Below are 15,870 nucleotides of genomic sequence, written 5' to 3'. Positions count from 1 at the left end.
GACTGCAACAAAATGAAGTTTCTAGTTTTAAACGTGTTGGCAACGGCGGAAAGGATGGAGGCTGACAGGCTCGGCGTGACACACCTCAGGAACTACGCCGATCCCTCCAGCTCCCGCGTACAAAGAAGTACAAACTACAGCCCCTGTCTCTTCCGCACCAAGGTGCTGCTCCCCCCCTTCCGCCGCCCACCCCCCCGCCCCAAACCCCAAAACCCCGGAGGCAGCCACCCGGGGTGTTTAAATCTGCAGCGGGGCTGGAGAAACGGCTCCCCCCGCGGCAATGCTTCCCGGCGGGTTAACCCCTCCCCTGCCGTGCCCGCGGCACCCCTGCGCCGGCAGCGAGGGCCGGCGCGGGGAGGCGGAGGGTGTTACCTGCGGAGCGCCGGGGTGCCTGCTGCTTTCTCCGCGGCATGCTGCCGCCGCCTCGCCGCCCGCCGCCGCCGCCGCCGCCGCAGAGTTTCCGCGCAGGACTCCTCTTCCGATCCCCCTCTTTTCATGCAGAAACAAACACACACGCACACACCCGCGCACACACACACAAATAAAAAAATAAAATGGGGGGGGGGGGGGGGGAGGAAGGAGGGAGGGAGGGAGGGTGGGAGGGAGGGAGGGGGAGGAAGGAGAAAAGAAAGCGGATTCAACTTCTAATTCCGCCTAGGAAGAGCGAGAGGGAGGGTGGGGAGGAATGGGAGAGAGGGAGAGGAGGAGGGGGGGGAGGAAGGAGAAAAAGTTTGGTCGGGTTCTCCTCTCGCCCGGTCCGCGTCCCCCCCCCCGGTCAGCTCCCGGCGCGGCGAGCGGGGTGCGCGGGGCGGGGGGGAAGGTGGGGTGTGGGATGAGGCAAGCCACAGACTGGTGGTGACAGGGATGCCAATTTCCGCCGCCACTCCAAAAACTTGCTTAGGAAATGTTTTCATTTACAAGGTTAATTTTCCTCCCTCTCTCTCTCTCACACACTCTCTCTCTTTTTCTCTCTCTTTTAAGTTCCTTATAAGACAAAGCTCTTCAGTCCTCTCGGCAGCAGCAGCAGCAGGAAAGATGCCAGTGGAGATGTGCAAAATAAATAAGATTTGATCAGTTCAATCTGTAGCCCAAATCCATTATCTTTCTTTCGTTCCTTTTTTTTTTTTCTCCTCCTTTTCCTCTCTCCCCTTCTCCCCCTCCTTTCCTTAATCACTTCTTCGTCTTCTTCTCCTCCTTCTTCGCGGTGGAGAGCCGAGCAAGCGGCGGCGATGAGACGGTAAATTCAGTCACTCCCCCCCTCTCAGGCTTTCTCCGAGATCAAAGAGTCTCAAAGCGCAACTTTCTCGCTCGCGCGCTGGCTGGCTTGTTTCAGGCTCGTGGATTTGTGTGTTGTTGTTGCTGTTGTTGTTGTGGGGTTTTTTGTTTGTTTGGTTTTTTACTGCGTTGATAATAGTTTGTTCATTGTGCAAAAATCGAGGTCGATCCAGTCTCTCCTTCTCCTCCCAGCACTTAGTCTAAGAGCAAGAAAGCAAATAATAAAAAGGAGTAAAGACCCCATACATACATATACACCGGATGGGAAATGTCAGTCACTCCTCCACCTTCCAAACAGTCACAGATCAAACAGTGTCACCACCGGAGAGGACTACTTTTCTCTCTTGCTCTCCCTTTTTTGTCCTCCACAAATCGAAGCTTCTTCTGATACTAAATATAACGCAAACACATTTTTTTTATCATGGATTATTTTTTTTTGGCTGATCTTGATCTGCAACAGAAGAAGAAGAAGAAAAAAAACCAACACACACACAAAAAAATTGCCAAAACCAAGAAAACCCCGGAGAATGTGTGCAAAGAGGGAGGGGGGTGGAGGAAGAAAAGACATTCACTGAGTGGGACAGATTAACGTGAACTGTCCCCCCCCCAAACTCCTGGGAGAGAAAGAGATCCACTCTCCCTCTGTTCTCTTTTCACTGAAATATAACACACATTCGGATCCCAGGGCTCTCAGACAGTCTCAACTGATAGACAGACACATCGAGCTGCTTTTCCTGCTTCAGTTTGTTACTCCTCCTCCTCTTGCCCACGTCACCCTGACAATTACAAATAGGTCTCACACAAACCCATACCTGTCAATCTTTTTAATTGCTTTGTTTTCATTTTTTTCCTTTCCCAGAGCTAAACAATATGACAAAAAAAGAAGTCTTAATACAGCGCGGCATAAAAGATTCCTCATGTGAGACACGCGTTGAGGGGGTTGTTATTATAATCCACTTGCTAAAGTGCTGTGCAAGACGCATGTGCTGATTTAACTTCAGCAGAGGTCTTGTTCCAGCAAACTTGGGGGGGGGGGGGGGGGGGGGAGCAGGAGATGATACCTCGCCGTGGCACACGTCTAACCGGCACTGAATTAAAAATGATTTGTGGGAGATTACAGTTCATCCTTACTTTAAAATACCAACAGATTGCAGAGCAAGAACTGCAGCATATGAAACATGCTGCTAATAGATTTTGCACAGTATGTGTCTGGGGATTTATATAATGTTAACTGCAAGAACAGAAGGGTTCGCTTTCTTTTTTAAGTCAAGAAAGCAAATAAAAACTACCCAGTTGATTCCTAAAGGAAAACACTCAAAACTGCAATTTTGATCTCTTTCGCACAGAAGGGCATTTATTCTTTTTTGGGTTTAACTATTAATACCGCACAATTAAGCAATGAGCTGTTTACACCGGCAGGATGGAGTTAATTCTAGGAATTACACGTGAGCTCCTCCGACATCGGTGCAACATCTCTATTACGTTACCTCCCTCCCTCCACGCAGTTGTACCGAGTTGGGATTGGCGGCTATATCACAACATTTACTTTGGTCCTTTGACCCAGTTGATTTCGTGCGCAGACTCGCTCACCCCAACGGTTCGGTGTTGGTTCCCCCCGGCAAGGAGGAAAAAAAAAAGGTGGGGTGTGGGGTGTGTTCTGACAGTGCCAGGGAGTGGGGGGAACCCCGCGACCCCAACAAAGTGACAGCAGCCCGTTAACCTTCCCCTCCTCTAAGGGGGGCGGCCCGTGCGGGTGTCCCGGCGGCGGGAAGAGCTTTGCCTTTTTAAATGCCCACCCACGCCACGCGTGGAGCCCGCGCCTCAGCCGCCTCAACGGCCGCAACCGCCGCCGTGCGCGCCCCGGCCCCGCGCCGCGCCCGCGCGCGGCTGCTAACGTCTCGGGGTTGATTCGTACCACCTTGCGAGGAAGTGAACGTTTCGCACGGAAGGGGCGGAGCCTCTGCCCGCAGGCAGCGGCTCCTCGGCGGCGGCTAATAACAACATTACGAAGATTAGCTGCAACTTCTCTCCACTTCTCTAACCTTATCGATCTGATAATTTATCGTGCTTTCTTCCTACTTTTTTTTTTTTTGGTAGAAAGATAACCTCTTTTTGTAAACTAAAGAATGGGGCGGCGGGGGGGGGGGGGGATCCGAGGCGTTTCTCTCTCTCTTTCCCCCCCCTCGTTTTTTAAATCCCCTAGTTAGAGGCAGCGTGCAAATTAAAAGCAACCTTTAGGAGAAAATCCAGGTTTCCATACATCTGCCTCACTGGCAGAAAGAGCGCGACCCGAGTTGCCGCTGGGGCGGTGGCGGGCAGAGGCAGGCAGTGCCCGTGTGTGTGTGGTGAGGCGGGTCAGGCGCCGCCGCGGGCGGGGACGGCGGGCTTGCGGGACGGACGGCAGCGGGAGCGGGCCAGCCTTGCTCCTCGGTAACGCTAGCGGCGGCAGAAGACGACCGGCTGCAGGGGACCATCTTGCCGCTGCTCCTCTGGCGGCGTTTCCGTGTGGCGGAGGGGCTGGCTGGGTGGGGAGGACGGAGGCAGGCTGCAGCTTGCTGCACAGGGCTCTATTTACATACACAAATAGCTGCGTGTGGAGAGTTTCTCCTGCCGGCTCGGTGGCGGCGGGTCCTGCGAGCTGCCTGGAGAATCCGGAGCCGGAGCTCTCCCGAGCCGGGGGAGGGGGAAGAGGAGAGCCGAGGCAGGGCATGAGTTTTAGCGCAAAAAGCGGCGCTTTGCTGAGCTCCCGGGCAGCGCGGTGCTGGTGGCGGCAGCAGCCGTCCTGCGCCGCGGCGGGTCCCGCCTGGTCTTACTTCGGTGGCAGCCGGCCGCGGCCCATCCTGGACATGTCCTACTCCCGTCACTTTCTGGATTTCCAGGGCTCGTCCATCCCCAGCTCCATGAAGAAGCTGGTGGTGACTAAGCTGAGCCAAAACTTCAGGGAGGCGGTTACCCTGCGGCAGGACTCGCCGGTGCCACTCCCAGGAGACGGAGACCTCCTTGTCAGGAACAGGTGAGCGCCCGGCCGGCCCCCCCCGCGCCCCGGCCCCGGCGCGGCCCCCTCCGACTTCCCGCACCCTGTGGCCTGCTCCCTCACACATGCTCCCTCGCTTTGGAGATGGGCTCCAAAGTTGTACCAGCTGCCATCTGGCGACTGTTAATTTAATTTTATTGTTGTTTTGGACGGCTGGTGCCACAGTCGGGTCGCCCCATCCACGTGTGTGTGGGTGACACTTTCTCCTTCTCCTTTTCCTCGGTGGGTGTGGGTGTGTGTGCGCACGCTGCTGCTGGCGTACGCCGTGCCTGAAGGAAGGAGAAACACCTCAGGGCCCCTGTGCCAAGGCGGGGAAGAGGCAGGTTTTACGTTCGGTGAGCGCTGAGGAGGGAGCGAGGCGCCGGGAAGCGCTTCCAGAGTCACTCACAGGTCCCTGCCCGGGCTTGTTACACGCACGTAAGTCCCCGGGGCGTGTGCCCCCGTCGTACCCACGCAGCTCTCTGAGGGACGCGAATGCATAGCTGCGTGCCCCCGGCGTCGTGGTCTGCATGCGAGCCCGCACCAGCCGCTCTCCCCGCACGCCTTTTCCCTTGTCCGGGCCCGGCGCTAACCCTCGGCCAGCCGTGACGCACCGGGCAGGCAGAGGGCTGGGGCCCGCCGCGCTGCCAGCCCCGGCCGCCGCGGCACCACCCCCGCCTCTGCGCGCCAAAAGCGGGTGGCGGGGAGGGGGCAGGGCAGCGGCCCGGCCCGCAGCGCCGCGGCCGCGCTCGGCGGGACGCGAGTCCGCAGGCGTTGGCGGCTTTTAGAGTGGAGCCGGGTCGGGTGGAGAGTGTGGAGGTGACATTTTGCTTAACATAATACGTCGTAAATCGTGCGCCAGCGCTAGGACTGCGCGTCCGGCGCGGTGACCGGCTCTCCATGAAATGAAGGCTGAGGACAAAACGTGCCTCCCCCCAGCTGTCTCTGTGTTCTCGGTGGCTCCTTCCTAGACGTTGTCGTTCCTTAAGCTAGGTAGGCCCTGTAAAGTTCAGAGATTTCTCAGCCCACGAGGAGAAGCTGAAACTCTGGGAAGTTCGGAGGAGCAGACTGCGTGGCTAGCACAGAAGAAAGCAGCACTCTCAGGTTCTTGTTAAGCAAGGGAACTGTAGTAACACATAGTTTTCCATGCTCTCCGTTGGAGCTTAAAGGTGTTAAGAAGCACTAAGCTGGCTTGAGAACAATGCTAGAAGTTCTATGAAGGCAGCGTGTGACTATGTGTATGGCATGTGTGTGTATATGTATTCTCTACAGTGTGTCCATATGTAACACAAATAGGGAGTAAAGAAGGGGTAAGGAGGAAGATGAACAGGGGCTCCTCCAGGAGCTGACAAGAAGGCCTCTGTGGCACTTTAATCTGACGCTGACATCTCCCACTAGGATTTCTGAGACCAAAATTCCCTCCAAACCTCAAAGTCTAAACCACTGTTGCTGCATCCACTAATGACCATGAAACGGTAATGGCATGAAACAGCCATCAGGCTGGAGTTAAATTCCTTTTCGTGGAAGAGGTCAAAAGACGTGAGATACATGTAGCGAATCTTTGCTTGGGTAATGCAAGGCAGAGTGACATCCTTGTTTCTCAACTCCCCTCCCCCCCCCCAGCCCCTCCTGTGAATTAAAAAAAATTATTAATTTCTGATACAGCTTCCAGTGTAACTCTCCCTCTCTCCCGCACCTCCCTCCCTTTGCTGGGTGGGCTCCCTGGGTGCTAGGGGGACGTGCACACCTCATGGTAAAAGGGTTGAGGCACAGAGCTCATACCAGACTAAAGGCAGAAGCTGGTCCACAGATTCAGGCAGGCAATTACTGGGTTTTAACACATCAGCTTATTGCACACATGTTCCTGGCCAGACACACATGCACAAGTGGGGCTGGAAGGGAGGGAGAGGTGAGTGATGAAGTTTAGATTTAGAGTTCATACGTTTTGTATTATTTGTGGCATTTCTCCTCTATTTATTATTTTCTGGGGAGTATCACAGAAGACATGGGATCATGTTACTGAAAAACGTTCTCTATATAGGAGCTGCAGCAGGAAGCGAATTCTGAATGTTTTCCCCTCTCTTGTCACTCTGGGGAAGCATTTTCCCATCCCGAAAGTATAAGTCTCTGGCTCTATTTATTTTTTTATTTTTTTTAAATAATCCCTAAATACAACTATACATTTTCTAATAGGTGGAAATATACAATTAAAAACAAAACAATAAAGGACTTGAGTTCCAAGAGTGCATTTGCAGATTTGTTCATTTTAGTCCCAGTCACGCCCATGAATAGTATTAATTGCTTTGAGCTTTTCATGCAAGACAATCCTCATCCACCACAATAAAATCTGGTTTTGGATTTAGGGGAATGGGAAATTAAAATATGTTGAGTCCTGTATGGATAGATATTTTAAAATAAAGTGCACTTAAAGGGAACTTTCTTTTCCTCTTTCTTTTCCTTTAGACAACTAAGCCAGTAACTGTTATTTCCACTTTTTTACAAAGAAAAAAATAATCTATCCTTTATTTGGAAATCCTTCAAAACTAGAAATTGATTTAAAGCAACTTTTTTTTTTTTCTACTTTGGTTCTGTGTAGGAAAGGAGAAAGGGAAACGATGAATTAAAAATCCTTGTCAAAGCCATTTAAGCTTCGTATGCCCGTTTCTCCTGGGTTGGGGGGGGGGGGGGGGGGCAAGGTTCCTCCGCTTTATTGCAGGAGAAGGACCCAAAGACTATGAAGATTTGGTCCTTCTTAAAGTTGTTGGAGGATTTTTGAGATTTTCTTGAGGAGGTGATACATTTCATTTCCAAAATACCTGTAAGGATTTACTGTTGGTCTGGAAGATGGGATCAAAGTTTATGGAAAAGGGAGTAAGGGGGGTTGAGAAAGTTTTTTTGAACCAAGGGACTAATGGATCACAGTGGGAAAAGTGGAGGACCATTCCTGCTGAGTGTTTGGTCTAAATAATGTTTTTTCTTGCATAGTACTGGTTTGGATGACTTTGTTTTGTCTGTGTTTAAGGCTGTGGTGCTGGTTTTCAGTGTCTCGTGCTTTGTTGTGGTACGAAAAGCAGCATTTCCTCCCCTCGGCGGTGTCCTCCTGTTTTCTGTAATAAACAATACGAGGGGGTTCAACACTGTTGAGTATAAATAAAACGGGTGACTCAATGTGTGTAATTATTTTGGGAAAAACAAATCTCTAGCTTTTTTTTTCCTCTCAGGTTCACATCTTGAGATGTTGAAGGAGCAAGCCTCAGTTAGAAACAGCTAGATTAAATAATACTTTTTAAGTAAGAAAGTAAACCAAGAAAATATAGAAGATCTGGAAGGGGTCTTAAAACCCACCCCCCACCCCCCCAAATAATTGTTACTTCCGTGCTCTCCTTTTCTCAGTCTCAGAAGTTAGTAAACTGATCTTCAACTTGCAAATCGTACCTATTCCTACTTTTCAAAGCAAAATAATCTAAGAATCTGCGGGCACATCCTACTGCCTCCCTTCTGTCAGCTGGAATGACAAGGCAAATTAGACAATATGTTTTTACCTAGGCGCTGAGTACGAGTGTTTTAATGTGCGAGGAATCTAGGAGACTAAACAACCTCCAAAAAAAAAAAAAAAAAAAAAAAGCGCCCGTACAACGCGAACAGGAGTTTTGAGTTTGCACACAATAAAAAGGGAGTTTGAAAAAATTAGGGGGGGCTGGGGGGGTGGGGTGGGCTGGGCGGCAGGCAGGCTCTATTGATTAATAATGATGAGCACAGGAGCCCGGGGAGAACCATTTCCCGTGGCCCAGCAGCCCCGCAGAGACGGGGAGGGAGCGGGCCCGTGTGCACGCGTGTCGGTGCCAGCCCCTGCCCCCGGCCTGCCTGCCCCTCGCCCAGGGCAGAGCTCCGCCCGCCCGCGGGCAGGGCCGGGGCGCCCCGCTTCTCCTGCCCGGCCCCGGCCCAGCGCCGCGGAGCGCCCCGCACCTTGCCCGGGGCGGCGGGGCGGCGGCCGGCCAGCACCAACTTGTGCGCCGCGGCCCCTGCAGCCGCACGCACGAGTTGCGGTGCGGCCCGGGCGGGGAAGGACTCGGGTCCTGCGGGTCCAGAACAAAAGCAACGGTGCGTGTGCCGGAGCGCTGCTTGGCAGGCGTCTGGCCCGCTGCACGACTTGCCCCTTCCCTGCATGCAAAGTTTTTGTCCTCAGACGGTTATTTACCTGCCTTTGTGCTCTCCCCGCTGCAGTGCAGCGCTGAGAAGGGGAAACTCCTAGAGGGAGGGAGGGAAGGAGGGAGACGGCGACTTGTTCCCATTACCGCTGCTCTGCCTGCCTTTCTCTTGGGTGCGCTGCCCCAGCCAGGGGCACGGCTGCTCCGCACCGTGCGCAAGCAGATGCGCGCCGGTAGCGTCGGGAGGGGGGCGCAGCCCAGCGGGGAGCGAGGACCTGCCTTTCGGGTTGGGGCCGGAGGCTGGTGCGGGGTCCGAGTGAGCGCCCGGGGGCTGCCCTGACAGCCACCGAGAGCCCCCAGTCGGGCGAGGGAACGAGACCGGGGAGGGGGGAGCACCGCTCCCCACCGTCCTCCCAGCTCCCTGCCGCAGAAGTTGGGGTGTAAAGGCAGGAGGAGGTGAGTGCAGCACCGGCACGTCTCGCCTCGGCGCTCCGAGCCCATGGCCCTGGCGCCCGAGGGACACGGCTTGCCTCGGAAGCTGCTGCTCCGTTACCAATTTTTATACATCTTTTAGCAGTACGGCATGCGAGTTACCTTAAAGCAGGGTAATAGAGGATTTTTTGTACCTACGAACAAGACGTAGGCATTTTTAGTTGCGGCTGAGCAGTGAATTAAAGGCAGAATTAAAAAGCGCAACAGTCACTTTTGCCTCTTTTATGCATGGATATGTTTATGTGTACGAGTCTTTATATATATAGCACATTACACTGGAGAAAGTTTGAAGCTCCCCATCTATAAAGAATGAAGCGAATCAAAGTGAGCAAAGCGGTTTTGGTTCTCCTTTCTCTGTGTGCAAGCAATTTAGAACTACACATACACATGATCTGAGCCTGACTGCAACAATTAAAAGAGCACTGTTTGCATACTTCTGCAGCTTTTCAATGGTATGAAGTACACCTTTCAGGTTGTCACTTCCACACACAGAAGCAATCCTGGTGTTTTTTGTTGCGTCTTTCCTTTTTACGTTTTCCAGGTAACATATTCTTCCCCGGTCTCTCATACCTTGCCTGTATAGAGATATTGTTATGGTTTGGTTTGTTTTGTTTGTTGTTTTTTTTTTTAAAAAAAGTGTTACTAAAATATTCTTTGCATTTCAAGTAGATCATAACTTTCTTTTAGGCATTATCTCTTAGTGTTTAATCAAGTTGTGAGAATGTCTCTGTCTTTTTCTTAAAAAAAAAATTGGCATCCATTTTCACCTGTTAGAGGTCAGTAGGACTTGATGCTCAGTCTTAGAATTTTAGTCCTTCTGTGCAAGGTTGTTTTGATGTGTTGCAAGTAATTTATATAAAGAAAATGTTTTAACGTTGACATTAGCTACATCAAAAGGCAAATTTGCTGTAGTGACTCCATCAATTAAAAAGTACTTGCCTACAGTAACACGACCTTGCAAATGACATCGATAGTTAATATGATCATTAGTCATTAACAGTATTATTATATTAAAAAATGTAAATTTGTTGCCAGAATCCACATATTTACCGCTTTGCACGTTTTACTCTGGTGTTTCCACATTTCGTATAAAGTGGTCAGTTAATTTTCATCCTTTAATCTTTTACAGAATTATTTTTAGTTAGCTTAGTTTGGTCAAATGGACCTGAGGAAAAGACAAGTTTTTGGGTTTAGGGGGTTTTTTTTAGCAAATTTATCTTTCATTCTACAGTAACAGAATGTGAACTACAAAAGTGTGATGGAAGTAGTCTCTGGAGTGTACTCATTATTCAAATATACCAATAATCAGAAAAAGTCTTGTGCTTGTCCCACAAATTTAAATTGAAGGTTTCTCATATGACAAAGACTTGGTAAGGAATAATCTCGTTAATGTATTTTTGTTTTCTTCTAGATTTGTCGGCATTAATGCATCTGACATAAACTACTCAGCTGGTCGATATGACACATCAGTTAAACCCCCATTTGATATAGGTTTTGAAGGTGTTGGTGATGTGGTAGCATTAGGACTCAGTGCTAGTGCTGATTTTACAGTGGGTCAAGCTGTGGCCTATGTGAAAGCAGGTTCTTTTGCTGAATACACAGTTGTGCCTGCCAAACAAGCGGTACCTCTACCCTCTGTGAAACCTGAGTTTCTTGCTTTAATGGTAAGTGGCACTACTGCATACATCAGTTTGAAAGAGCTGGGAGACCTGTCTGAAGGCAAGAAGGTTCTGGTGACAGCAGCGGCTGGAGGAACGGGCCAGTTCGCTGTGCAGCTTGCAAAGAAGGCAAAATGCCATGTAATTGGAACCTGCTCCAGTGATGAAAAGGGTGGTTTTCTGAAATCCATTGGCTGTGACCATACGATCAACTATAAAACTGAAAATGTTGAATCTGTTCTTAGGAAGGACTACCCTGAAGGTATGGATGTAGTATATGAATCTGTTGGGGGAAAGATGTTTGACTTGGCTCTTAACTCCTTGGCTACCAAAGGGCGTCTGATAGTTATTGGGTTTATCGCTGGCTACCAAAACCCTACTGGCCTCCAGCCCATTAAAGCAGAGTTACTGCCAGCAAAACTGTTGAAGAAGTCCGCCAGCATCCGGGGTTTCTTCTTGAACCATTACCTTTCTGAATACAAAATGGCTCTGCAGCACTTGCTCAAGATGTATGAAAGAGGAGACCTGGTTTGTGAGGTGGATTTTGGAGACCTGTCTCCGGAGGGCAAGTTCACTGGCTTGGAGTCTGTATTCCGTGCTGTAGATTACATGTACATGGGGAAAAACATTGGAAAAATTGTAGTTGAATTACCTCACTCTGTCAACAGTAAGCTGTAAAAACAGAACAATGATATAAATCAGAAGAGAGAAAATGGGCACTTTATGCCACAGAATTACTAGAAACAATTTCTTTTTTTAAAGCTTAGTAATGGATATTATGTTAAAAAACAGCATCAAGGTGTTAATAAAAGTTTTTGTGTGATTTTTTTTTTTTTAATTTTCTTAAAAGTGCTTAAATCGGTGGCTGTAGCACAGACTTAATGGACCTGTGTTTGATTCTGTCGCTTAGGCTAGTGTGAGACAAGAACATTGTTCTTGACAGAATAAGCCTTGATGCAAAAGCAGATTTAGTCTGTCAGACTGGTTTGATAAGACTTTATATGTAGTTCAGCTCAGATAAAAAATATTATTTCAGCAATATTGATTCCCCGATTTAAAAATAAAATTGTTAGAACAAGACTAAGTAAAGAGTTGTATCTTGCAGTTGTTGTATTAATCGCTTGAAGTTTCTGGAAAAAATTATGCTCTTGATTTTTTTTGTCACAAACACGATAATCATAATTCAGTTGCATCGTGGATCATAGTAATATTCCTTGACTGTTTACACAAGGAAATTTATCCTCCAATTCTGACATGTCAGTAATATTAAGAAAAGCAACTTGACTTTTTTTTTTAATTATGTCTTTCATAAGTATAAACAACTGCTCAATTTTCTTTTAAATCTTTCACTGCAAGTTGCAACATAATCTCATTTTCTTGCCTTTTCATTTGCTACTGTTACTGTTTACTGTGGGGTCTCCTCTTTAGTCAGTGTTACAAGATTATTGGAGTGGGGTTTTGAGCCATGTTCACCAGTGTTCAGGTCCTGTATATTTTTTTTAAGATTTAATAAATTTAAAAAAGTGATTTCAATATTTGTGGAATTTATTCATATTGTTATGGTTCTTGCTATGTCCTTTGTAGATAATCTCCATGTTGTAGAGTTCTTTGATGATTCTTGATGCGATTTTCCATAATCAGGCTGCTACTTCTAGTATTACCAAATATTGCTTCTGCAGAAGCCCTTTTACAAACAGCAAGGCTATTTTAAATCTACAGTCAGAGTAGCTCGTACACTTACTGACGCTCAGCCATAGATCATCTAGTGGGTTCAGTTAAAAGGTTTTGTAAAGTTTTGAAAATTCTTCCTCACTTAATAGATATTATTAACAGTACATACAGTGGGAATTCCAGCTAGAAGTGTAATATTTTCCAGAACAATAAAATACTTTAAACCATGCTTGCTCTACATCTTTTTTCCATAGCAAACGTTTAAGATCTTAAAGGCCGATTTTGCCACATCTTTTGAAATTACAGACATTTGTGTGCAGTTGGAGAAATGGAAATTTCCTAAGATCATACACCTAATAATAAACGTAATGATAGACTGATAATGTCTAGGGGTTGAAGGAAAAAGTCCAGAGTAAACTTAATTTTGGGGCATTATTCAGGACTGACTGCATACAACATTTTTAAAAGTAACGTAGGAAAAACTTAAGAGTTTACTCAGTAGTACATGCAATAGAAAAAGTATTTTTAACTTTGATTTAACTCATTCTTGTAGTAGGGTTTTGGGGTTTTTTTTCAGTGCATGTATCATTAGCATCCCAAAGAATTGTGTGCAGCAAAGAACTGTCCCTGTTTTGGACTGTGTCTGACTACTGGGTTTAGTCCCACTTTGGAGGATGTGGGGGAAAGGTGGAATGGCTTGAGTCTCTCTTACCATTTCTTTTTTACTCAAGTTGAGCATCAAACCACTGTGATTTTTGTTTTCACCAAGATATGCTGTTAGAAACATACTTCCTCTTTCTCCTCTATTACAAATATTGTGGTGTTTTGCATAATTACTAAAGTATATTGCCTTTTCAACTGGATGCTAGAAAGATGCAAACACTTAAGGACCCTACAAGGTCAGAGCATACAAAGTTCTCACTGTTCTTCCTAGGCACATGGTTTCTTTTCTTGTTCAGAGATAAGGTGGTGCCCTTGGTCAATAAATGCATCTTTTAAAAAAGGCTGCTTGTGATGTACTAGGGCAAAATCAAAATAAAAATAATACAGTTGTTTACCATGTGATAAGTGCAGAAGAGTTGCATGGGTAACAATTTTTCAAATTAAGTTCCTGCAGTCAAATGCCAAATCCCATCCAAGTGGCCTGATTTTCAGTGGTGTTGATCACTGTCAGTCCAACAGATTTAGGTGTTTCTGAGGCACTGAATTCCAAATGTTTTTGTTGTAAAAATTTCTTCCTGTAACAGGATTCTGTTTGGACATACAGCATTCTGCATTCTTCTTAATATTTTACTTCATATATAACACGGAGTAATGCGACTGCCCCAGGAACCTTTGGAAGGTTCACATTATATATGTATTCAGATATGACATTTTGTTGGTTTTAATTTTGGCTTCAGGCATATTATTTAGCACTTCCGTACTGTATACAATGTTAATAAAAGTTTAAATTTGTTATATGCAGAACTTGTATGGCCAGTGTACTAAATTCATAGCCCTTTTGGGCTTGTGCTTTCATCAAATGCCTATATTAAGGTAAAGGGGTAACTCAGTATACACATGATTGCTCTTCCATGAATGAATCCAGAACAAAGAAGTAATTTTTGTTTTTAAAGATACAACTTCTATCATTTAGACTGCTGAGAGAGAGCATTATCGATGGGGGAGCTGGTAAAAAGTATTTCTGAAACACGCAGATAAGGCTTTTCTTCTGCCAAGAGTCATGGTAATTTTTGGTTTGCAGGGGGAAAAAAAAGCCAACTTCTCCTCTTCATTTAAAAGTATATTCTGCAAACTTACAGCTATAGGAGCAGGGCTGACTTTGAATAAGCAAGCTATGATGGATTTAAATAATGTTTAAATATTAGATGGATAGGAAAATGTATGTGGCATGCACACACTGAGAGGTTTAAATGATGATAGGACACTGAACATACAAGGAAAAGAAATACTGTAGAGTCACAGCAAGGGATTAATAACAATACACTTAATATGCTTGCAAAAAAGGTGTATTAAAAGCTGTGTGCACAGTGGGGACTTAAATGATTAAAAATAATAATACATTTGCCTTGGAAGTACTAAGTATTCTATATGTAGAGAGCAGGGATTTAAATAATAATACTATTAATAATAGCAGCTCATGGAGATGTGGTTGCTAGCACTACATCCTAATTTTACCTTTCTAAATGAATTTGCTACAGAGGAATCTAGCATTGTTTGCTGAGGCTAATAACAGAATTTCCCTTTCCTACACACATATGCTTCCATGGAAAAACAACAAAGAACTAGATGAAGAGCTAGCTTTTTTCCTGAGTCTGTCACATGTGTGCATACGCACGCGCACACGGACACACACATACTCACTCTCTCCTGGCCTGCAACCCTCAGCACATTTTACAGATATGCTTCCTACTTAATTGCTATGCTGGAATCTCCTAATACCTTTTTGAATTAAGTTAGATATCTACCAAGCGATAGTTTGCGATATATGTGCACTTGTACACATGCGTGTATGTGCGTGTGTGTATATCTATAAAAAAAATATGAATAACTGCTGTGTCACGTAAAGACAAATAATTACAGTCTCTCAAGGAAAAGTTTGCAGTAGTGTTTGCAGATATTATATATATTCCTACTTCTGTCTGAGGAGTAAAGAAATTTCTCTGCTGAATAGCTGTTAGTATCTGTTTTACAAGATTTACTCATTTTCAGGTACCTAATGTAGCTGCTAGCATGCATGCACGACAATACAATTTATATGGTAAATGGAACCAAATAATGGCTTCACTGAATGTTATGGCTGCACTGAAGGGAAATGTCACGGTAAATAGCTGCCAAATTATGGATCATGCCGAAGTGTCACAACTGCACTAAAGACAAATAGCACTAGAGGCTATTGCCACTGTGACGCTTTTGAGTTATGAAGAAGAGGAGCAGCCTGATGTGAGCCTCTTTGTGTCCTCATTATAGCAAAGGGTTACTGGTGCAGTGTACAAGAAAACCTAGTCCTACGTGGTGGCTAGTTATTAATCTGTTCTTTTCGAATCTAACAGCTGTAGCAAGCCAGAAAATCTTTTCCTTGCTTTATGAATACATACACACACACACAAACAAAGAAAAACGTGCAGGTTTTATGAATGTAAATGTGTACGGGAAATGACTGGTAATGGAAAAATGTTGTAATAAAATAATCTAATCAAAGAATATTATTAAATTTAATATCATATGTGTCTGAAAGCTTTAGTTGCTTCTTATGCAGATAGATGTGTGAAATATAAGCAATAATGCACTTTCTGTCTTTGTAAAGACTTGAGTAGTAAGGACATTACCAACTAAATTGCTTCTTCTAAACTGAAGTGTGTCCCGGTTTCTTTCATTTTAATGGGAGGGTAATAAAGATGAAAGACTAACATTTTAACTGATGGATCCCTTAAGCTACAGAATCGAAATTTATTGTATTTTGAGGGAATATGCTAAATCCTGAAATGTGGAAAGAAGCAGGGAAATCCCAGGTAAAATAAAAGCAAAGTAACTTTTATATATATATATATATATACGACATAGTTTTATGAATGGAAAGCTATATACTGCTCTTAAGATGAGAAAACAATTT

General features: G+C 46.0%; 2 protein-coding genes across 2 annotated transcripts in view; one reads left to right on the top strand and one right to left on the bottom strand.

Annotated features, from left to right (window-relative positions):
• Positions 1-576, bottom strand: part of TSHZ1 (teashirt zinc finger homeobox 1) — a 54,158-nt gene extending 53,582 nt beyond the window's left edge. Inside the window, exon 1 of the mRNA XM_037382231.1 lies at positions 373-576. Within this exon, the coding sequence (XP_037238128.1) occupies positions 373-412 (40 nt within the window). The 5' untranslated portion in view covers positions 413-576. The remainder of the gene's footprint in view (positions 1-372) is intronic.
• Positions 577-3,232: 2,656 nt separating this feature from the next.
• On the top strand, positions 3,233-15,613 carry ZADH2 (zinc binding alcohol dehydrogenase domain containing 2). Its single transcript, XM_037382232.1, has 2 exons — positions 3,233-4,288; positions 10,340-15,613. The coding sequence occupies exons 1-2, from the start codon at positions 3,984-3,986 to the stop codon at positions 11,262-11,264; spliced, it is 1,230 nt and encodes a 409-aa protein (XP_037238129.1). The 5' UTR covers positions 3,233-3,983; the 3' UTR covers positions 11,265-15,613.
• The last annotated feature ends 257 nt before the right edge of the window (positions 15,614-15,870 follow it).

Source organism: Falco rusticolus, chromosome 3 (assembly GCF_015220075.1).
Source record: "Falco rusticolus isolate bFalRus1 chromosome 3, bFalRus1.pri, whole genome shotgun sequence".
Lineage (NCBI taxonomy): Eukaryota > Metazoa > Chordata > Aves > Falconiformes > Falconidae > Falco > Falco rusticolus.
The sequence above is the reverse complement of the archived record's forward strand: the minus strand, read 5'-3'. Positions and strand labels throughout refer to the sequence as shown.

Bases quoted from the DNA above. Each gene is read 5' to 3' on its own strand.
- ZADH2 (XM_037382232.1), top strand. From the start codon at position 3,984: ATGAGTTTTAGCGCAAAAAGCGGCGCTTTGCTGAGCTCCCGGGCAGCG. The intron at 4,289-10,339 runs GTGAGCGCCCGG...GTTTTCTTCTAG, and splicing joins GACCTCCTTGTCAGGAACAG to ATTTGTCGGCATTAATGCAT.